The 23762-nt window shown below is 42.7% G+C and overlaps 2 protein-coding genes and 4 non-coding genes across 6 annotated transcripts; 4 read left to right on the top strand and 2 right to left on the bottom strand.

Annotated features, from left to right (window-relative positions):
- Window positions 1-1837: 1837 nt before the first annotated feature.
- TRNAT-UGU (transfer RNA threonine (anticodon UGU)) lies at window positions 1838-1910 on the top strand. Its single transcript has one exon. It is a non-coding gene; the product is annotated as a tRNA-Thr (tRNA).
- A 2463-nt stretch (window positions 1911-4373) lies between these two features.
- Window positions 4374-4445, top strand: TRNAP-UGG (transfer RNA proline (anticodon UGG)). The gene has a single exon. It is a non-coding gene; the product is annotated as a tRNA-Pro (tRNA).
- A 296-nt stretch (window positions 4446-4741) lies between these two features.
- Window positions 4742-4814, top strand: TRNAV-AAC (transfer RNA valine (anticodon AAC)). Its single transcript has one exon. It is a non-coding gene; the product is annotated as a tRNA-Val (tRNA).
- A 346-nt stretch (window positions 4815-5160) lies between these two features.
- On the bottom strand, window positions 5161-5242 carry TRNAL-AAG (transfer RNA leucine (anticodon AAG)). The gene has a single exon. It is a non-coding gene; the product is annotated as a tRNA-Leu (tRNA).
- Window positions 5243-7517: 2275 nt separating this feature from the next.
- Window positions 7518-8025, bottom strand: LOC132486503 (EP300-interacting inhibitor of differentiation 1-like). Its single transcript, XM_060093782.1, has 2 exons — window positions 7870-8025; window positions 7518-7769 (listed from the first exon to the last, which is right to left on the bottom strand). The coding sequence occupies exons 1-2, from the start codon at window positions 8023-8025 to the stop codon at window positions 7518-7520; spliced, it is 408 nt and encodes a 135-aa protein (XP_059949765.1).
- A 14483-nt stretch (window positions 8026-22508) lies between these two features.
- LOC132486499 (olfactory receptor 2M3-like) lies at window positions 22509-23442 on the top strand. The gene is given in 2 exon segments (XM_060093777.1): window positions 22509-22589; window positions 22591-23442. Coding segments are annotated over 2 exon segments (933 nt in total).
- Window positions 23443-23762: the final 320 nt, after the last annotated feature.

Genomic DNA, 23762 nt, shown 5'->3' on the forward strand with positions numbered 1-23762 from the left:
CTGTCCTGCACACATTGTTTAGATAGACATGTTGGCATGCAGGGGCAGTGACCATCAAACAGTCTGATCTGCAAGCATTTTGGAGTTTCCATGCTCTGTCCCTGAGATACTTCAAGCACACTTTGCATACAAGGGACGGTAAGAGAGATGTTCTTGTCGGGGCAGGCATGAAACTTTTCTAGAGGCAATCCAGAGATATAGCACTAGGCAGTCAGAATCCAGTGTCCTATGGGCTGGGGACAGGACCACTGAAGAGTCCAGCCTATAGCAGCATCCCAGAGGATGAACCCTATGTGGTGTTCATACATAGGGAGTAGCTCTAGAACACTTTAGCTAATCCATGTATTTGGATACCACTGATTTCCACAAGGAAAATCCATTTCTAACATTCACTTATTAATTAAATTGCCTAATGCTATCATCAAGCCTTAATGTTATCCAGGCTTGTATGGCTTTTGGATTGAGTAGCACAATTACCCTTTATATCATCTAACAACTGTGCTGAAGTACTGCAACACATTACAGGTCACAGAAGGTAGGGTGACTGTAGGTTCAGGTCTGGGCACTGCAGGGATGGCTGTGTTTATATTTTCAGCTTTTGTGTTTGTGAATGTGATTGTGTGTCTATCAGAGTTTGCAGAATAACCATGTAGGTATATACATATTCGAAGAGATGGAACAACAGTTACATAACAATTACACATGGACAGTACGACAGATGTTCTCTCTTGGTCACTAGGGTGGTGCAGTGACTTAGGATGTCACAAGGCTGGTGTGAGAGTATGCCTGTGTGTGTGCATTTTCCTCTCCCATCCTCTGACCATCATAAGATCTCTGAGATGTCTGGGCCTCTGAGAGCAATGACTGGCCTAACTTGGGTTCCTTCTGACTCCATCCATTCATTGGTCCTAGATCCTTGTGAGCTGCTGAGACATGAAAACCCACATCCTTGAAACTAGACCCTTGCACCACTCCTCAGCATCCAGACAAGAGGGCACGTAGGGACCTTCCTCAGGCCTGGCCACCCAGTGACCTAAGTCATCTGACCTTGCAGGGACCAAAGGGTGGGTTGGGCCATCAGACCAAGTTCCACCAACTACAGCCGTAGTTTCTGACCATTTCCGGGCTCCTGTCCCTCACCTGGGCTCTCAATCACTTCCCTTTGCCCCGTGGGCCCTTTTGGGGGCCCCGATGGAACCAGCTCTCCCAAAATTCAAGACGAGCCCCTAAGGATTTCCTTTTCCTAATTTGCCGTAAGTTGCGGTAGGGGCTAGGGACCTCCTGTCCCGTTCCAGTCCTTCACACATCGACATTTTGATTTTCCCACCTTTCTCTACAAATCTTTCCCTCCTGATCACGCACCCAGCCCAGACCTGTATTCCTCTCAGGACAGGCATACTGACACCCTTCCTCTAGCCCTCCTCTCAGAGCCACGACCTCGGACCCCTACTGTCATAGGACCTCTATCCTCAACAAGTTTTCGCCCCAGACCCCAAAGCCGTGCGGAAGACCCCGGGTCCTCCTCGTATTCAGCCCATTGGTGGCCCCGCCCCCTCCCGCAGCGCGCCCCGCCCTCACCAGATCTTTCACAGCTTCCGCTCCCCAGAGGGCGCAACGCCGCCCTGTCTCCTCTGGGCTCTCTCCTAGGATTTGCAGCTCGGCCCGCGACGCTGACACTGACGCCGCAGCTGAGGTGGCGGCAGCCGGACGGGGCGCTCACTGGCCGAGGGACGTGGGACCCGCCTGTCGTCACTTAACTCCTGCATGTTGGTGTCTGCGGCTGCGCGGTGACCAGAGCGGTGTTAAGTACTCGTGCGCAGAGAGGCGATTTGCAGTTGGCTCCATAGCTCAGGGGTTAGAGCACTGGTCTTGTAAACCAGGGGTCGCGAGTTCAAATCTCGCTGGGGCCTGCCACAGTTTTTTTCCATCCCTCTCCTCTGAAGAGCTGAAAATGCATACCCCAACACGAATTTCCGCCATTACGTGTTTTTGCCCCTCAAGTGCCCCTTAAATGCTTGGCACCCTTCGGTCCCTCCCTCCCGTCTACTCTCGCGAAGATCCAGACCCACTGCATCCCTCGCTTTGAGATCACAGGTTCTGCTGGCCCCGGGCGCCTTCTCCCCCGCGACCCCTCTCTCGCTTCCTTATGCGCGCCCTCTCCTCGAGTTCACGGCGGGTCTTTCCGTTCCCTTCCTGTCGCTCCACTCGGCCAGGGGCTTGCCCTGGTCTCTAATTCTTTCTGCGTTGCTTGGGGGATCACCTGTGAAAGCCCTCCCGCCCCCGCCCCCTGGGAATCTACTATTTTAGTCGAGAGTGGAGCGATGTTTAAGACCCCGCGTAGCTTGCCATTGGTCCCCGCAGGGGCTTCTTTAATGAGGTGGCCTTCCAGTAGGGCAGTCACATAGTAGTTGAAGAATCCCGGGAGTCCGGGACGCGCAGGTGCCTCAGCGTGCCCGTGTGGGGCGAGTCCCTTCGGGTCTTGATGGAAAGCTTGCCTCTTTGGATGGGAGCTGGCTTGTGTGAGGGAGGGAAGTGGGTACCTCCTCTGCCACGCCCCCCACTCACCTCATTCTCCCCTCCTGGGCGTCTACCCAGGTTCCCGCGAGCGGTTTTCTCTCTTCTGGTGAGGAGGCCCGGGTTCTGTTATCGAAAGCTGATCCAAGCTAGACCTCACGTGGGATGGCGACTCGCTCAGGGCTTTTCTGAGGGTCCTCATCCGCTGGAGAGAGGGCTCCAGCGCTCTCGGATGACGCGGCGGGGCCTAGTCAGGGCTCTGCTTCTGCCAAGGCCCCCCGGATGGGTCATGCCCGCAAAGGCCACGGCGGGGGGGCGGGCGCCCGAGACCTCTAGCGGGCCTGGTTCTGCCCATTGGGCAGGGGGCCCCATGTTCACTGAGGATTTAGGGTCATTTTGTACACTTGACTTCCGTTAACAGAATAAATAAGTCAGAAGGTCAGCATGTATTACTTTTTTTTGTTTGTTAAAAGGAAAACTAAATAGTTGTTTTAAAAAAAGACTGGAAGCGAATGTGACAAACTTACACTTTTTAGGTCCAGGTGTCACGAGTGTGGACATTTGTTTGCACTTCTCTTTATATAATTCCACAGAGAAGAGAAGCGAATGCTTACAACACGGAGGCGGTAGTGACTGGGAGGCCAAGGACGCACAGCCGCCGGAAGCAGAGGAGAGCCCACCTAACGCTGAGTGCGCACGGGAGGAGGGGAAGACCACAGCAGGTGGGGATGGAGTGCGTTAGCCACGTGGTCTCCAAGGAAGAGGCCGAGAGGAGGAGCGGCAACGAGTAGAGAGGTCAGGTCAGAGGGCTGAGCAAGATCTCGGAGAGTGGCAATGGAAAAAATAGCACTTTTTCCCCCTCGGAGTAGGTTAACCAACATTCGTCTCTCTCTTTTGTAACAGCCATCCGTGTAGGGAATTTCTCTGCTGGTGGCACAAAAATAAACTTTTGGGTCCACTCTGAGTGGATTTTCGTGAACTTTGAAAGCAGTGATCCCAGGAATCACTGCTTTTTACTACTAAATAACCCAGTGGAATTGGAGGAGGAAAGCGCCCCCACAGCCCGGGCCTCTCGTTCACTGGGCGGGTGACTGTTCTGGGGCGATCCCGGGAGAACGCAGCTAGGGCGCCGCGTGTGTGCGTGTGCGTGCGCGCACCGATGCTAGCCTCGGGGGGCTGCGCACCAACTACCGTGGTCGATCACCCTTTGAGGGAGCGGGGTTCCTGGCCATCTCATTTATGCTTCTAATTTCTCACTTCCCTACACTTCCTGAATATTTTGCAAATAAGTATATGTTGTTTTTAACATTTTCATAAAACGATAAAGAAACCCCCCCCCCAAGCCCCCCCTCCTGCCCTTACCAGGCGCTTCATAGGAAGGAACTACCCAGGTTTCATTTCGTCTGTCGCGGCTCGGGACCTAGTCTATCCCGCCTCCCCTACAAGCCCGGCTCCCGGTTCTCTCCAGGAGACCCCCGGCTCTCCCGGCTTCTGTACTCTGCCCTTGGGCCTCCAGACTTGCGCCTTATTTGGGCTTCCCTGGGAGAGGAGGAGTCCCCAAAGTGGAAGGATGCCCCTGCCTGCTGCCCGAGTAGCCTTAGCAATGAGGCGCTCATTTGGATTCCAGGAGATCTCAGAGGGGCCAAGGGATACCGAGCTTTTATGCTGAGCGAACTATCTACCGCTGAGAGTTAACAGCTGACGCGATGACGGTCGAACAGGGATAGGTTGGGCGTGAGATACTCGGAGATCCAGAGAACGCTTTCATTATACCAGAAAAAAATGTTCACTTTCTCAGCGATTAAACGACTCTATATAGCAGCATATCAAGGATTGAACCAGGTGTTATTCCATCGGGTGGCTCGTTGGTCTAGGGGTATGATTCTCGCTTTGGGTGCGAGAGGTCCCGGGTTCAAATCCCGGACGAGCCCGATTTTTTTTCTTTTTTCATTTTACCTTCTGAAAATTTCTTGTTATGTGGACAGTTTCCGTCCTGGACGGGCAGTGGGCATCACCAAGAGTTCCGGGATGGGAAAGAAATGCAGGTAGAAGAGTGGGTGAGCAGCTTGCCGGTGAGAGGTTGGGTGCAGAGCCTTCTGTGGGCGTTTCCAATGATCTGGATCGTGGCACCATTGTTTCACCACCATAGAGCTGTGTATGCACCGTACTCACAAGTTTTCCTAACTAGAGATTTTCATGAGTATTACGAAAAGTGTATAGTGGGCCTGTTTCCGTAGTGTAGTGGTTATCACGTTCGCCTAACACGCGAAAGGTCCCCGGTTCGAAACCGGGCGGAAACAAGGTTAGTTAGAGGCTGTCTCTCCTTTTAGCTTTTTGAAATTTATTACTTTGCAGTAAGTTTGGTCCCAGTTCAGGACGTCCCATCATCACCGCTCCCGGTTTTCCAGGGAGGGGAGAACCAGCATCTACAGCGCTGGGTTCCCCAACTCATCCTTGGGCCCCCGTAGAGACCTTAAGCCACCCAACTTGAGATCTGGGACTTCGGCGCGCCCTGAGCTGAGATATATCTCAGCAGGCTGGTGAACGCAGTCCCATGCTCCGAGTGAAGGCGGGGCCCGCAGTTGAGCGTCCAATTTGCATAATCCTTTTTGTGATGAATGCGGGGGGAAAAAGGGATAAACAAGCTGGCAGCGGTGGGATTCGAACCCACGCCCCCGAAGAGACTGGAGCCTTAATCCAGCGCCTTAGACCGCTCGGCCACGCTACCCTGCCTTTAAACACGTTTGGGGAGCTATTTTTCAATTTAGATAATATCCGCAGGGTCCTGTGGGAAATCAGTTGTAGGGGTGGGTCTACAGGTCAGCAGAACCACACTCCAACTAGCAGAATTAGATTGCCCAGAGCCACCGGCGTGGAATCTGCGCTCTGCGAGCGCTCTGACAAAGGAGGATTCACGAAGCACAGAAGCACACAATGTTTTTGGGAAGGATACTCAAGAAGTCACTCTGGCAGTTCACTTTGGGGGAGTGGGCGTGGACGCAGGGGAAGCCTTCTACACTATCACTTGTTTTGTTTTGTTTTACCCGTGAGCTTTTGTTGTTTTTACGAATTAAAAAAAGGAAGGGGAAACACTGCACTACTTCTTCCCAATTCTTTTTTGTTTAACCCATAACATTTTTTGGCAAATAACACCGACACATTCAGAAGTGGTTCATCAGTGACCGCCTTGGCGGTCTCAGAAGCCTCCATCCATGCAGTTCTGTTGCCTGATGTTTCCACCCTTGAAACAAATGTTCTAGCTGGAGGTATGGAGGTACGGGGTCTTGACAAAACACGCTTGACTGCACACTGTACGGAGACACCACCCCCCCCCGCCCCGCATTATAAAAACCCACTTCTTAAAAAATAGCAAATCCAAGAAAAGTATATAGAAAAAAATTCATCTGCAAGCCCCAAACTCAGAGACAACCATCACTATTTGGTGAACGAATCTCCAGTTTGGTTTTCTGTTGATTTTTACCTGCATCAGTGAGTGATTTTGCTTCAGATACAGACTTGAATTGTGCTTTAAAAAAAAAAAATTACCTCGAATGCCAGTGCATAACCAATAACAAGCTTAACTAGAGAAGGAGACTGAGGAAACTTCAGATACTGAGGGGGATTTCTGGGCAGGTTTAAAACCTTTAAGTGTTGACGGACATGAGTGTTCATAAAGTCTTTTAGATGTAGGGCTTTCTTTTTACTTGACAATTTTCACTTAACAGTTCTTACATTATGAAGTTGAAACAGTCTTTTTTACCTGTAAAGTTAAATGAAAAAAAAGAGAGCAAGTAAAACACTTTCTCTAGAGTATAAGGATGTTAGAAATAGTTTGTTTTCTTGTACTTTCACATACATTTTAATGTCTCAAATTTGAAACTTTTTTAAGGAAGTCTTAAATTTGACTTTTAAAAATAGTCAAGGCGAGGTATTTTCTTGAATTATAGATCACAATAGCTATCTAAATGATTAAGATACAAGTACAAGCAAAATTTCAGATGATCTTGGAAACACATTTTAAGACATAGCACACACAATACATATTTCTTTGGGAGCTTGATTAACCTTTAGGGATACTGAAGAATACTCAATTTATCTTACACTAAAAATTTAGCCTTTGATAACCACAGCTTGGATAGATCACACAGTGGAATCTTCAAAGTCTTCTCCGTATACTTTCAGACAAGGGAATTCCCTGGCAGTCCAGGGATTAGGACTCGGCGATATTACTGTTCAGGGTGCGGGTTCAATCCCTGGTCGGAGAACTAAGATCCCGCAAGCCTCGCGGTGTGGCAAATAAATAAATAAAAATGCTTTCAGTCCAAATAACTCAAAGAGATCATGTCTTTAATTGGACAAATTAGTTACTCTTTGTCATGCAACTAATACAGTGGGCTCTTGTGCTGGTAGTTTGTCTTGGTCATGACTTATTCTTGCAAAACCATCCCTTACATATGAAAGATATTTTCCCCAATGCAAGGAAAATAATCTGGATCAATAACAAAGTCAAAGCCATAGGTGTTTTAGGACATTCTTGAAAACAGGATTCAACAGTACTAACAGCCTTTTTCTTTTCTTTTTTTTTTTTTTTTGCAGTACGCAGGCCTCTTACTGTTGTGGCCTCTCCCGTTGCGGAGCACAGGGTCCGGACGTGCAGGCTCAGCGGCCAGGGCTCAGGGGCCCAGCCGCTTCGCGGCATGTGGGATCTTCGCGGACTGAGGCACGAACCCGTGTCCCCTGCATCAGCAGGCAGACTTTCAACCACTGCGCCACCAGGGAAGCCCCAGCCTTTTTCTTTACCAATTATCTTCCTTTTTCATAACTGTGCTGTCCCTGCCCTATTCTACTCTGCAAAAATAAATAAATAAAATTAAATTAGAAAAAAAATTTTTTTTTAAGATCAAGTTTTCCATTGGCACGGACCTATTTGGAAAGAACCCGAGAGACAGTGGAACGCTGGGTCTCTCCCAAATCACTTAGTTACTCTGTATCATATCAATAATCTAATCACAGCCGAGTTCTTCGGTCAAACGATTGCCAACCATAAGTGAAAAAAGCTTTTCCACAAAAGCCAACTGATCAAAAGAGGTGTTTTCATGACCCATTTGAAACCCGCCATCCAGAGCTGCTTCTCTTACTCTGGAGGTTCTCAGAAACACGTTGTCTCCTCCAAGGGCTGCTGAAACTCTACAGCCTGCACCACTCAACTGCTCCTCTGCCAGATAGTCGCAGTGGTCCTCCCAGTCATCAAATTCCTAGTCTTTCTCGTCGTATCCCCCCTCCCCCCTCCCCCACCTTTTCCAAGCCAGGGCTGGCGATCTGGCCTGGCTACTCCCCAGAGCTGGGCCGGTTAGCAAGGCCTCTGTCTCCCTGCGGCTCCGCCGTTGGCTGGGCCTCCTCCTCCTCCACTGGGCCGTCCTGGGCTCCGGTGCGGGGGTTCGGGGATGGCTCCCGGCTCCCGCTGCCTACCTCCGTCTGTGGAAGGTCACTCTTGCCAGGCATCAGGTCCATCTGCACGTCATTGCTCTCTTCATAGAGCTGGGACGGCTCGTTCATTCCCAACACTGTGCAAGCGGCTTAACCTCCCAAAAGGCATTTTTAGCAAGATCGGAGCTACGCCTTGAATCACGTTTTTTAAACTTAGGTTTTTATGTTATTAAAATTTCCAAAACCTCATTTGAATGGTTGGCTCAAATTCTAGAAGACAAAAGTAGCCTGATTTCTGTCCCTAGGGCTCTGAGTTTGGATGGGAGATTCGAAGAGAAGAGGGTAACCAATACTCTAGGATTACTGCTGCATTCGGTGGCTTTATTCCTTGTGCTTATGTTAAATCTTAATGTAAAGATTGTGGTGTGATTTTTATAACTTTGTATACCTGTCTGCTTTTCAACCAATGTGTGTGTCTTTCAGGCCTCATGGGCCTGCAGAGATTGGCCTTAGCTGAGTATTTCGTGTTTTAATAACACGACCTTCCGCTCAGTCATTTTATTAACAGGCCCTATCACTGCTCCACAGTGAGGTCCTCAGTGTGGATTAGAAAATGTCTGTAAAACCACATGGAATCATGAACTGACCACAGCCCCTGACATTAGCAGGGCTCTTACTATCTACACATTAGAGCATTAGCTTCTTAGAATGTTAATTTGGAATCTGGGCTCAAAGAAAGAGAGAAAGAAAGGAAGGAAGGAAGAAAGAAAATATTTTGAAATAATTATAGATTCACATAAAGCTGCAAAGAAATATACAGGGAGGTCTCATGTACCTATCACCTGCTCTCCCCAATGATGACATCTTGTATAAGTATAGTGCAGTAACAAAACTGGAAATTGATATTGGTACAACCCATAGAGTTTATTCAGATTTCTCCATATCTCTATATAGCAATTTTTTTCCCCAGCACATTCATTTTCTCATTCTTTATTTACACTGGAATCAGCTCACTATTTAAACTTATATAATTTGCCTTAATTTAATATGTACATCATTATTCTTTTTTTTTCAATAACAGAAGTAAAACTTTAATTCACTAATTTGTGGAAACTAAACAATACAATCTTAAACAACCAATGGATCAATGAAGAAATCACAAGGGAAACTGCAGAACACTTAGAGACAAATAAAAATGAAAACACAGCACACCAAAACTGCATGTTTTTTCAATGTCATGATTGAACATTGTCTATTAGGCTACCCAAGATTTAAATTTACCTAGTTCTCAAGAGGCATGATTCTTTGTTTGACTCACTACTTCTTATTTTTTTTTTTTAAGGGGACAGGGGAGGATCTAAGAGATGGCACTGGGCCACAGTCGACCCCCCCCCGTGACAGGTAACAGCTTCACGGCTGCCCCTTCCTGCCCCAGGACCTGATATATAGCAATTTTATCACATGTGTAGCTTCATGAAAGTGTCACAATCAAGATACAGAACTGTTCCATGACCACAAGACTCCCTTGGGCTACTCTTTTATAGCCACATACAACCCCTCTAATTTCTCCTGTCTCCCATCCCTAACCCCTGGCAACCACTAATCTATTCTCTGTCTCTAATTGTGTTGCTTCAAGAATGCTATATAAATGCAATAAGACAATATGTAGCCTCTAGAGATTGGCTTTTTTACTCTGCATAATTGCCTTGGGATCCATTCCAGTTATATCAATAGTATTTCTTTTTTTTTAATTGCTGAGTAATATTCCATGGTATAAATGTACCACAGTTTGTTTAACCATTCACCTGTTTACTTTTATTCCTAGTCTGTTGAATGTTTTTATCATGAAAGGGTACTAAATTTTGTCAAATGCTGTTTCTGCAGCAATTGAGATGATCATGTGATTTCCCCCCCCTTAATTCTGTTAATGTGGACAACTTTTTAAAATATTAGGTTTTGATAAGTTCTTTATTTAGTCCAGCTACAAGTCCCTTGTCAAATATGTGGTTTGCAAATATTTCTCCCCAACTAATCTTTTTGTCATTGTTGTTGCTATCCTTTTTGCTGCTTGCCTTTTTTTTTTTTTTTTGAGGTAACATTGGTTTATGGCATTATATGTTTCATGTGCAACATTGTATTTCTACTTCTGTATACGCTATGCTGACAAAGGGGCAAAAGCAATTCAATTTCTCAGAGAAAGGACAGCCTTCTCTATAGATATTGCTGGAGCATCCATAGGCAAAAGGATGTATGTTCTGCTCTCCCTGGAATTTCCTCCACTCAAGTCTCACTGGCCTCCCTTCCGTTCCTCCAACAGAGCAGGCGGATGCAAGGCTTGTTCTTACTTCCTCATATAAGACTCTCCCCAGGTATATTCCACCTTGTTCCCTTACCTGCTCCTCACCTTCTTATCCAGGCCTTCCTCCACATCTATTTAGAGTTGAAATCCTTTTTTCCTTCTCATTCCTAACCTGCCTCATGTTTCTCATTGCACTAAACACCATTGGGCATGCTACATTTAATTCACATGAATTTTGTTATACTCCTAGTTTCTCAACTAAAACCTATATTCACTGATGCCACTTTTGCACATGGTGGGATCTCAGGCTCTTAGGACAGTGCCTGGCATATATTGTGTTCTCAGCACATATTTGTTGAATGAGTAATTGTATTATGCAAAACAATTCAAGAAATTATTCTGGCATCTCACATGCTCATTTCTTGCACTATAACGTCACTCCTTTCTCTGGGTGTTTAGTTAGCAAGTTCATTTTTCTTCCTAGAAATGTCACCATAAAACAAGTCACCTTTTGGGGAAAAAGCGACTCTACCTCCCCTCTCCTCCCTGCCTCTTTACCTGCATCTCTCTCCACTCATCCTTTGTCTTCCTGCTTTAGAAAACTCTTCAACCCATCACTGTGGCCCCCCAATCCAGACAGAGGGAAAGAGAAAAGAAAAAGGTCAATGAGACACTAAGTTAAGAAAAAGGGAGAAGTAGATCAAAGGAAGAGGACTGGAAGAAAGAGTGAGAAGAGGCATAACACTAGAAGATATATGCCCACTGCCTTATCCCCCCAAAAGAAAATAAAAACTAACAGAGGCAGAAAATAACAGGAAGAGAAAATGCTGATAAACAGAAATGCGAAATAACCAGCAATCAGTAATAGGAACTGCAAAAAGGAGAGAGGCAGGTAACAGGTAAAGACCCTCACCTAAAGGTGGGTTCCCTGGAAGAAAATAAACTCAGCAAATACCCTGTGAAGGAGATTCCAGCCTCAAAATCACTTCAGCCTCCTTTCTTTGTTTGCACTTACTGGGTCAGAGGGGTCAGAGAGGAGCCCCTCAGCTCTGACCTCCTTCCTCAGCTCCCACCAACCTCTCAGCCCAGCTGTGGGTGTCCACGTCACCCTCAGCCTCGCTGTGACTCTCTAGCTCAGACAGTGGGCCTCAGACAGACAACAGCCTCGTCTCAGCAAAAGGGGTGTGAAGAAAGTGAACTTAGTCAAGGAGATGGTGGTGGGCAGATGGGGACAGAGCCAGGATCCGTGTATCTGAGCCCACCCCCTGATTCCCGTCCACCTTCCATGGGCTGCCTCCCAGCATGGGCTGCAGAACTGTCTCCCGTTGCCCATGCAGGTGCTTAACACTGAACCTGAGTGAGGAAGGGAAAGCTGTGAAGTCCCAGGGGAGCCCACAAACTCCAGCCCTGGAGCAGAAGCTCCCAAGTTTATAACTGAAGAAAACCAAACAGGGAGCTTAGGGACAGGACCAGAAGAAGGGCCAGTGGGACAGTGTGGGGAAACCTGGTCATGGGAGGGGCACAGGGCAGCCAGGGCACAGGCATGGGGGGCAAGTTTCTTGGTGCTCTAACCCCCACCACAGACACATTTCAATGGTTCCCCAGTGTCCTCCCAGGCCCACATGGGGTCTTTACCTGTGACTGCCCCAGTTGGCTCTCCCTGTATTACGCCGTCCACACCTGTCCTTTTCCTGCCCTGTGAAGTCAGCCTGCGTCTACTGGAGGCCTATGGTATGCAGAGCGCTGGGTGAGATGTTGCACTTGAATCAAAAGTGGGAACTGAACACGATTCTGTCCCTCCTAGTGGGAGGGAAAGAAAAGCACCCATCTTTGAGAGAGTCAGATGGTGGCATGGGAGCTGGGTGTCTTCCCAAACCCTGTTAGATGTTTATCTAAGCTCAGTGCCCTTCACGTGTTTCTGTGGACAATCCTGTGGTCTAGTTATTATACCTGTTGTCCCAGCGTAATCATGGATAGCACTCCCTTTCACTCTCAAGAGTGTCTCATGTTGAATGATAAATTTTAGGGTTTCTCTATTTTTGGCTTTATGTCCTATAGAATTAATTAATTTTCTCACTGACCAAATATGGTGGCATTTTACCTGCCAAATGGCTAAGTCACCAAACTTGTTTCTTCTAAATCCTTATATTTTTAGGTGTCTGTCGTATAAGCTCTGACAGTGGCTTTCTTGTTTGTTTGTTTGTTTGTTTGTGTTTTGAGTTTTTTTATAATGCAAGTACCTGACTTAAGCTTTGATTGCCACTTCTTTGAAGGCATCCACTTCAAAGAAGACTGTGTGGAATGAACACATTGCCATCCATGTTGCCAGACAAAGAGCCAGAGCCTGGCTGCCTCTCCCCACTGAGGCTCCTTTGTTTTAGACATCCTGGTTGATTTCAGTAATTAGCCATTTGGGCTGCTTGTTTTTTTTTTTTTCTCTTCCTGTGATTTAAATTCATGGTCTTATGTTTAAATTAACTAATAAAGAGTGATCCCCTAAAGTCCTAGGCCCCCACCCTTGACCCCTGTAAAAGCAGGACCCCAGGCCCACTCTTTCTTTCTCTTTCTCTACTTGCTGCCTCACTGTGTGGTCCCAGGTGTGTTGCGTATGTAATAAACCTCTATTTTTTCAAAGTTTCCTGATGGCTATTGCTGAAGGGTATGTTGCAGTCATAATAGGAACCACAAGGGCTGGTCCAGCCACAGCACTGGTTATTGATAAGATGAGGCCATCATAAAACAGTGTCTTCGTTACAGGGTTTTTTTTTATGTACCCCTTTGTGTGGTCTTGCTTCCAGCTCCTTCAGCTGGAGGCAAGGAACACATTGAGGGGGATGCTTAGAGGGAGAGGCAGGAAGACCAGAGAACAGAGAATGGAATTGGGTTCCAGCAAATTGGTTTTCAGCACATTGGCTGCTGAGGACATGACTTAGAGCATTTGCCACTCTTCTCCCTTTTCAGCCTATTCCTCTTATCCTCCTTATACATCTGATGGTTTTCAATGTCCACACTTTTGCTCAAACCATTTTTCCCCATTGGAGATTACAGTCAGCCCTCTGTATCTCTGGGTTCTGGATCTTCAGAGTCAACCAACCATAGATTGAAAGTATTCAGGAAAAAAAAAAAAAACTCCAGAAAGTTCCAACAAGCAAAACTTGAATTTGCCATGCACTGGCAACTATTCACATACCATCTACATTGTATTAGGTTAAGTAATATTATGATGATGATTTACAGTATATGGGAGGATGAGCACAGGTTATATGCAATTTAACCATTTATAAAAAGGACTTGAGCATGCAGAGGTTTTGGTATCCACTGGGGAGAGGGGATCCTGGAGTAAATCCCCATGTATACCTGGGGACGACTGTACTATGTCTGTTTCCTCTAGTCTTCCTCGGTCATTACTAATTCTTCAAAATCGAGCTTGAGCACATCTTCTCCTTTCAAACTACCCCAAAACTCAATCCACCATGATTTCAGCCTCCCACGAATCACTGCAAGCCTACTGTCTACATCCTGGGAAACATATACTGTATTGCCATGTGACATCTCCTATATTACCATTCATTATACTGAACAGGCTCCAGTTGACCTTGTACAAACAAGGAAATGCATTTATTTTTGTACAACCACTGCTTTTAAATAGGACATCTCAATTCTTTCATCCCCATTTTTTCATGATATCTCATGCATATTCAAGAGTTGGGTGGTCAGACTAAAGCTCATTTAAGTATTCTAAATCCAGTCCATTAAAAATCAAACTTGAATCTCATATCCAAATTCAGTGTTTTTCTCCTTGATCCATCCTAAATCAAGATAGCTTGAGGCTTGAGGACCCACAGTAGGGAAGTGAGAAAAGTCTATTAATAGCAATTATTCCTTATCTTTAAAGATTCTAAAGGCTATAGATGTAGTCTTTGAAATGCCCATTTTTCTCAAATAAATTACAAGGAAGTCTGAACTGATACCTTCTTTTTTATTTTGAAAACTACCTTGAATAAATAGAAGTATTCTGTTTTACTTTAATGCATAAGTGTAATTTTCTAAAATAATTTTTCAAGTGTCTGAGAGTATTCAAATTACTCCCCCAAACTTTAAACACTATAAAGAAAGCAGTAACTGTGACATAAATGTCCATGAGATGTCAATATCAATATTTGTTAGAAATTCTTTTAAAATGTTCATTCCATTATTATTTTTAATTTCCTTATCTTTTAGAGAAACACACTAATGTATTTACATGTAATGAAGTTATATGATTCCTGAATTTTTGTTTCCAAATAATCCATAGATGAGGGAGGCAGGGAGAAGTGGGTGGGAGAGCAGATGAAATAATATTGGCCATTAGTTGATAATTGTCAAAGCTAGGTGATAGGTACATGGACATTTATTAAACCATTCTCTCTAACTTCATACATGTCCAAATTTTTTTCATAATAACAAAAATTGAAAGCTCACTAAAGGTGGTCTGATCAAGTTATAATATAGCCACATGATGGAGTACTATACAACTGTAAAAAGCAACACAAAGTATTTCTATCTGCTATGCTGAAGTGATCTTCAGGATATAATGTTGAGTGCAAAACAGTGTACATAGTATGCTATCTCTTGTGTAAGAAAGGAGGATAATTATATATATGTATATATATACATTTGTTTATATTTTCAAAATTGAAAAATGAATGGATAACCAAAAACTAATAAAAATGTGTTTCATATAGGAAGAAGGAAGAAATTTTGGAGAAGACAGATAGAAACTAGGCATCTTTGAATGTACTTTTGTTTATAGTTTGGGTTTTGGCAAATGTTTCACACAATTAAAAATAAAAATTAAATAAAGAAGAAAACATTTCTAGCTATAGTGGAGTAATTTGTATTAGAGCAACTTTCACAATGAGAACAATTATAGAAGTTGGATAAAATACAAGAAAGCAAAATTTTTTGAAGGCATCATAACAATAGCAAAGGAACCATGACTTGAGAGGCTGAGGTCCCAGATAGAAGGGAAATATTTTGAGATGGGTTGGATGTTCTGTGGTGCTTTTTCTTTCAAGGAATTTGTTGATTTAAACAGCAAAGGGTCTAATGGCTGGAAAGCTGAGCAGAGCTTTCAGTAATCTCATAGATCTGGGAGACAGACATTGGAGTTCACAGCCCTCAAAAACATCCCAGGTTTCCAGCTAAGACCACAGAAGGACTCTACCCTAGGAATAATAATTAATCAGAAATAGACAAATTCTCATAAATACTGACCCAGCTTCCTACAGGTCAGTCATAGGCTAGATTAAAATCTGCTGACAATTTAGCTGCATGACAGAAGGAAAAGATTATCATCCAGAGCTTCAGACTATCTCTTAATATGTAATTCATAATGTTTTCCATTCAAGAAAAATACGAGGTATTCCAGGGCAAGGATAAAATGACCAAAAATCAAGAGAGAAGAAAAAGAAACAAACTCAAAGGAGATTCATATATTGACATTACCTTTTAGAGACTTTAAAATAACTATTATTATTATACTCAAGAGGAAAGAAAAGAAGATGGATAATTTCACCAGACAGCTATAATCTACGAAAACATTCAAATAAAACTCTAGAATGAAAAAAAATCAAAAACTAAACTAAGAACTTAATAAATGGATTTAGGAGCAGTTTAGACACAAGTGAGGAGAGCAGTAGGTCAATAGAAAAATCAAGGCTGAAACACAGAAAAAGAACATAAAATATGGGAAAGAGCATGAGAAACATATAGACTCAGTGAGGTCTAACTTAAATGTAACTGGAGTCTCAAAAGCAGAGGGGAAAAAGAGAATAGGGCAGAAACAATATTTGAAAAAAATAATGGTAAAGAAACTTCCAAAAGTGATGGAAAACATCAAGTCATAGAAGCTCTATTAGTCAAAAGCAAGGTGAATGAAAAGAAATACATAGTGTAAACTCTGGATAATCAAAACAAAAAGAAAAAATTTAACAGCATCCATCAAAAAAGACAGATTACATTAAGAAGTGCAGTAAGAAGACTAAGAGTTGCCTTTTACAAAAAATAATGGGTAGAGTGTGCTGAGGTCCTCATGTTAAGCAGGAAGTAACAAAAATATTTGGATTAGACACTAGTAATCAAGTATGCCAGCTGTAATTTCTAGGTAACGACTAAAAGAAGAATAAAAATAATGATAACTAACAAGTTATTAGAGAAAAGAAAAGAATGAAAAATATTACCTAATTAATAATAATAATAACAATAATAATAAGGCAAGCAGAAATTAGTACAAGTGGGACAAGTGAAAAACCAAATAGTAAGATTATGAGTTTAAACTGAAATATATCAGATATTGTTAGGGGCTGAATTGTATCCCCCCTATATTCATACACTGAAGCTCTAACCCCCAAGTACCTCAGAATGTGACTATGTTTGGAGCTATAGCCTAATAAATGTGATTAAGTTAAAATGATGCTATTAGGGCAAGTCCTAATCCAATCTGAGTGGTGTCCTTATTAAAAAGAGGAAATTTAGACACACAAAAGAGACATAAGGGGCAAAAACACACAGAGGAAAAAACATAGTGAGAAGGCAGCCATCTGCAAGCCAAGGAGAGAGGCCTCAGAAGAAACCAAACCTGCTGACATTTTGATCTTGGACTTCTAGTCTTCAGAGCTGTGAGAAAATAAATTTCTGTTGTTTAAGCCACCCACTCTGTGGTATTCTGTTATGGCAGCCCTAGAAAATTATCACAGACATCATACTAAATGTAAGTGGACTAAATATGTCAAAAAATGATGAAAATTGTCAGGCTCAATTTTTTAAAGAGCATAAACTGTACACAAAATATTCTCTTAAAATTAAGGGTATTAACAGTATAAAGCAAAAGAATGGACGAATACATGCTATGCCAACAATGTAAAAAATGTTGATGAAACTATGTTACTATCAGGCAAAACAAACATTAAAGTGAAAAGCAAAGCTAGAGATATAGTGGGATATTTCATAAAAGGTTCATTCAACCAGGAAGGTAAAATAATTTAAAATTTATATGTACCTCAAGCAACTATATGCTAATAAAATGGACAAACTGGAAGAAATGGACACATTCTTAGAAAGGTACAATCTCCCAAGATGGAACCAGGAAGAAATAGAATATATTAATAGACCAATCATAAGTACTGAAATTGAAACTGTGATTTAAAATCTCCCAAAAAACAAAAGTCCAGGATCAGATGGCTTCACAGGCAAAGTCTATCAAACATTTAGACAAGAGTTAATACCTACACTTCTGAAACTATTCCAAAAAATTGCAGAGGAGAGAACACTCCCAAACTCATTTTATGAGGCCACAATCACCCTGATATCAAAACCAGACAAAGATACCACAAAAAAAGAAAATTATAGGCCAATGTCACTGGTTAACATAGATGCAGAAAGCCTCAACAAAATACTAGCAATCCGAATCCAATAATACATTAAAAGGATCGTACACCATGATCAAGTGGGATCTATCCCTGGGATGCAAGGATTCTTCAATATCTGCAAATCAGTCAATGTGATACACCACATCAACAAATTGAAGAATAAAAACCATATGATCATCTCAATCGTTGCAGAAAAATCTTTTGACAAAATTCAACACCTGTTTATGATAAAACTCTCCAGAAAGTGGGCATAGTGGGAACATACCTCAATATAATAAAGCCATATATGACAAACCTACATCTAACCTCACACTCAATGGTAAAAAGCTGAAAGCATTCCCTCTAAGGTCAGGAATAAGACAAGAATGTCCACTCTCACCACTTATACTCAACATAGTTTTGGAAGTCCTAGCCCAGCCAATTAGAGAAAAAAAAGAAATAAAAGGAATCCAAATTGGAAAAGAAGAAGCAAAACTCTCACTGTTTGCAGATGACATGATACTATACATAGAAAATCCTAAAGATGCTACCAGAAAACTACTAGAGCTCATCAATAAATTTGGTAAAGTTGCAGGAAACAAAATTAATACACAGAAATCTGTTGCACATCCATATACTAACAATAAAAGATCAAAAAGAGAAATGAAAGAAACAATCCCATTTGCCATTGCATTAAAGAATAAACTACCTAGGGATAAATGTACCTAAGAAGACAAAAGACCTGTACTCTGAAAACTATAGATGCTGATGAAAGAAATCAAAGATGACACAAACAGATGTAAAGATATACCATGTTCTTGGATTGGAAGAATCAATATTGTTAAAATGACTATACTACCCAAGGCAATCTACAGATTCAATGCAATCCCTATCAAGTTACCAATGGCATTTTTCACAGATCAAAAAAATCTTAAAATTTGTATGGAGACACAAAAGACACTGAATAGCCAAAACAATCTTGAGTAAGAAAAACGGAGCTGGAAGAATCAGACTCCCTGACTTCAGACTACACTACAAAGCTATAGTCATCAAAAAAGAATGGTACTGGCAGAAAAACAGAAATATAGATCAATGGAACAGGATAGAAAGTCCAAAAATAACCCCACGCACCTATGGTCAATTAATCTATGACAAGAGAGGCAAGACTATACAATGGAGAAAAGACAGTCTCTTCAATAAATGATGAGGGGAAAACTGGACAGGTACATGTAAGAAAATGAAATGACCATTCTTTAACACCATATATAAAAATAAACTCAAAATGGATTAAAGACCTAAATGTAAGACTGGATACTATAAAACTCAGAAGAAAACATAGGCAAAACACTCTTTGACATAAATCACAGTAACATCTTTTTCAATCTGTCTCCCAGAGTAATGGAAATAAAAACAAAAATAAACAAATGGGACAGAATTTAATTCAAAAGCTTTTGCAAGCAAAGGAAGCCACAACAAAATGAGAAGACAGTCCACAGAATGGGAGAAAATATTGCCAAATGATGCTATGGACAAGAGATTAGTCTCCAAAATTTACAAACCACTCATGCAGCTCAATATCCAAAAAACAAACAATCCAATCAAAAAATGGGCAGAAAACCTAAATCGGCATTTCTCCAAAGAAGACATGCAGATGGCCAAGAGGCACAAGAAAAGATGCTCAACATTGCTAATTATTAGAGAAATGCAAATCAAAACTACAATGAGGTATCACTTCACAACAGTCAGAATGGCCATCATCAGAAAATCTACAAACGATAAATGCTGGGTGTAGAGAAAAGGGAACCTTCCTTCACTGTTGGTATGAATGTAAATTGGTACAGTCACTATGGAGAATAGGATGGAGGTTCCTTAAAAATCTAAAAATAGAGCTACGGTATGATCCAGCAATCACACTCCAGGACATATATCTGGAAAGAAACATGGTTCTAAATGATACATGCACCCTAATGTTTATTTCAGCTCTGTTTACAATAACCAACACACGGAAGCAACCTAAATGTCCATCAATAGATGAGTGTATAAAGAAGATGTTGTACCTATATACAATGGAATATTGCTCAGCCAAAAAAAGAATAAAATACTGCCATTTGCAGCAACATGGATGGACCTGGAGATTATCATATCAAGTGAAGTAAGTCAGACAGAGAAAAATAAATATCATATGATATTGCTTTTATGCGGAATCTAAAAAAATGATACAAATGAACTTATTTACAAAACAGAAACAGACTCACAGACTTAGAAAATTAACTTACGGTTATGGGGGGAAGGGTGGAGGGGTGGGATAGATTGAGAGTTTGTGACTGACATGTACACACTGCTATATTTAAAAGAGATAAACAATAAGGACTACTGTAAAAAAATTTAAAAATTAAAATTTTTTTAAATTAAAAAAATTATATGTATCTAACAATGTGGCGTTATATAAAGGGAAACTTGAAAGAACTAAACGTGGAAATAGACAAATTCACAACATAATGTGAGATTTTTGCACACATGTCTTAGTAACTTTAGAATACAGTAACAAAAATACCAGTAAGGATATGGAGGATTTGAACAACTAGAGTAGCAACTTGGCCTAGTGGGTATAAGTAGAAAATTATACCCAACTACTACAAAATACACATTCTCTTCAAGTGCATACCCAACAGTTGCCAAAATTGATCACATGCTGTTCCATAAAGCAAGTCTTGACATATTTCAGAGCCTTGAAATCAGATTTCAATATTCTTTTAGTATTACACTAGAAATTAATTGACAAATAAACAAAACTAGAAAATCCATTTATATGTATTATGAAAAATTAGTAAACAGAAAATTCAATTAAATAGAGCTGTGAGACAAGAAGGGGGAGCTCTCATGCCCTTCCATGATAGCAGAGCCCAACAGGAAGAAGAAAAACTTCTTTCCTGACAAGGACTCAGCAGATGAAAAGCTGTGGATTCTGTTTGCTCTACCCCTCCCAACTTGTGACCACCTGGAGAGGTGGGATAGGGAGGGTGGGAGGGAGACCCAAGAGGGAGGGGATATGGGGATATATTTATACGTATAGCTGATTCACTTTGTATACAGCAGAAACTAACACAATATTGTAAAGCAATTATACTCCAATAAAGATGTTAAAACAAAAAAAGTTTCTCCTTCCCTTGCTGTTAGGGCACTTGCATATGGCTCCCCATCGTAGCAGACCTTGAATTGCAATTTTCTGCTGATCCTGAATAAATCTATCTTTGCTGGAGAAATATCTGGAGTCTATTTGTTTCAGGTCAACAGTATATTCGTATATATGGAAATTAAGGGATAAGCTTCTAAGTAACCCAAGAGTTAAAAAAGAAATTACAATGGAAATTTTAAAATATTTTGAAAAGAGAGATAACAAAGATATGACATGTCCAAACTTGTGGAATATAGGTAAAGCTATGCTTAGTGGGAAATTCATAACTTTAAATGGATATATTTTAAAATGAAAAAGGCAGAAAATCAGCTGTCTAATTTCCATCTCAGGAAGTTAGCAAAGAAACACTACATATATAAATCTCTTGTATACATTATATATTTTTTAAAATAAAAAACTAAAAATTAGAAAATCAAGGTGTAGAACAGTGTTTATAGTGTTATAACTTTTGTGTAAACATGGAGAAGGGATTTATGTATGTACTGGTTTTTAAATGCACAAAATATACCCAGAAAGATACATTTGATACTTGGGAGAGAATTTCACTCTACACCACCCCCCCACTTTGTTTTTATTGGGGTATAGTTGTTTTACAATGTTGTATTAGTTTCTACAGTACAGCAAAGTGGAGTTCCCTGTGCTATACAGCAGGTTCTCATTACTTATCTATTTTATACATATTAGTTAGTGTATATATGTCAATCCCTATCTCCCAGTTCATCCTACCCCCAATCCCCTTTCCCCCCTTGCTGTCCATATGTTGTTCTCTATGTCTGTGTATTTCTGCCTTGCAAACTGGTTCATCTGTACCATTTTTCTATATTCCATATACATGCATTAATATACGATATTCATTTTTCTCTTTCTGATTTACTTCATTCTGTATGACAGTCACTAGGTCCATCCACATCCCTACAAATTACCCAATTTTGTTCCTTTTTATGGCTGAGTAATATTCCATTGTATATATGTACCACAACTTCTTTATCCATTTGTCTGTCGACAGGCATTTAGGTTGTTTCCATGAGCTGGCTAGTGTAAATAGTGCTGCAATGAACATTGGGGTGCATGTGTCTTTTTGAGTTATGGTTTTCTCTGGGTATATGCCCCATAGTGGGATTGCTGGGTCATATGGTAGTTCTATTTTCAGTTTTTTAAGGGACCTCCATCCATAGTGGCTGTATCAATTTACATTCCCACAACAGTGCAAGAGGGTTCCCTTTCTTCACACCCTCTCCAGCATTTATTGTTTGTAGATTTTTTTTTTTTTTTTTTTGCGGTACACGGGCCTCTCCCTGTTGTGGCCTCTCCCGTTGTGGAGCACAGGCTCCGGACGCGCAGGCTCAGCGGCCATGGCTCACGGGCCCAGCCGCTCCGCGGCAAGTGGGATCTTCCCGGACCGGGGCACGAACCCGCGTCCCCTGCATTGGCAGGCGGACTCTCAACCACTGCGCCACCAGGGAAGCCCTCCCTAGTCTTTCAAGAGAAATAAGATCAAATCCTGAGGACAGCTGAGAGCAAATGGATATTCACTGCAGAAGGAAAGAATGGGGCTATGACAGTGCGCTGGGCACTGCCCTGTAGAAGAAACAGGAGGCAGTTATTTTCCTTGTATGATGCAGATGCCAGGCAAGTTGCTTTGTTCTTATGCTTGCTCCTCTATTTTTTCTTCAGGGCCAAGGCCATGGATGTCTGGAACCACACCTCCCTATCGGATTTCATCCTTTTGGGTCTGTTCAGCTACTCACCATATGACTTCTTCCTTTTTTTCCCTTGTCCTTCTGGCCTCTGCTGCCGCCCTGGCTGGCAACATCCTCTTCCTCCAGCTCAGACAAGCCGATAGGCGCCTGCACACCCCGATGTACTTTTTTCACAGCCAGCTCTCTATCTTGGACCTGACCCTGAATGGCACGGTAGTACCCAAGATGACAGCCAGCTTCCTCTCGGGCAGTAAGTTCATCTCTCAGGGTGGCTGCGCAGCTCAGGTCTTCTCAGTGGTCATGGTAGGAGGAGCTGAGTGCTTCCTCCTGGCGGTCATGGCCTATGACAGGTACGTGGCAGTGTGTCACCCCCTGCGGTACCCTGTGCTCATGAACTGGAAGACCTGTTGTCTGATGACCTTGGTGTCCTGGATGGTTGGAGTGGCCAACAGCGTGATTGACGTGGGCATGGTCTTCAGCTTCCCCTACTGCGGCTCTCTACAGGTGGATCACTTTTTCTGTGAGATCCCCACCCTGCTGAGGCTCTCTTGTGCTCACACCTCGCTCTTCCAGGGCTTCATCTATGCTTGCTGTGTGGTCATGCTGCTGCTGCCTCTGGGGAGCACTGTGGCTTCCTATGTCCGAGTCCTCACGGCTGTGACTAGCATGCCTTCTACTGAAGGGAAACAGAAGGCTCTGACCACTTGCTCCTCCCACCTGGCTGTGGTGGGCCTTTACTATGGGGGAGGCATATTTAACTACATGCAGAAGGCTTCTGCTAGAACACCAGCGGGAGACAGAGCCATCTCCACCTTCTACACCATCTCTGTGCCGAGGCTCAACCCACTCATTTACAGCCTGAGGAACAGGGAGGTAATGAGGGCCCGGAAGAAGGTGCTGGGGAGATGGAGAGTGTAGACACGCCCACCCTTTTGGGGCTTCCTCTCTTGTTCTGCTCCTTCCTCTGCAAGCTCAGGTGCTCTTGTGGTTCATGTTCCTCCTCTGTACTCTTTGGGCCCTTCTGGCTGGTTGGGTTGAGGCTATGAGCTGAGCAATCTGAAAACATTTGGATTGAAGAGGTCAAGGAAACAGATGGTAAGTGATCAGTTTCACAGTGAATCTTTCCTCCACTGAGCACCCCTATTTCTGTCCAATGAAGGTAGATACATAGATACATTATTTACCTTTTCTCCAAGATTGCTAGGGGCAGTCTTACTTCTGAATTGCATGTTCAAAGT

The sequence above is a fragment of the Mesoplodon densirostris genome, chromosome 3 (assembly GCF_025265405.1).
Source record: "Mesoplodon densirostris isolate mMesDen1 chromosome 3, mMesDen1 primary haplotype, whole genome shotgun sequence".
Lineage (NCBI taxonomy): Eukaryota > Metazoa > Chordata > Mammalia > Artiodactyla > Ziphiidae > Mesoplodon > Mesoplodon densirostris.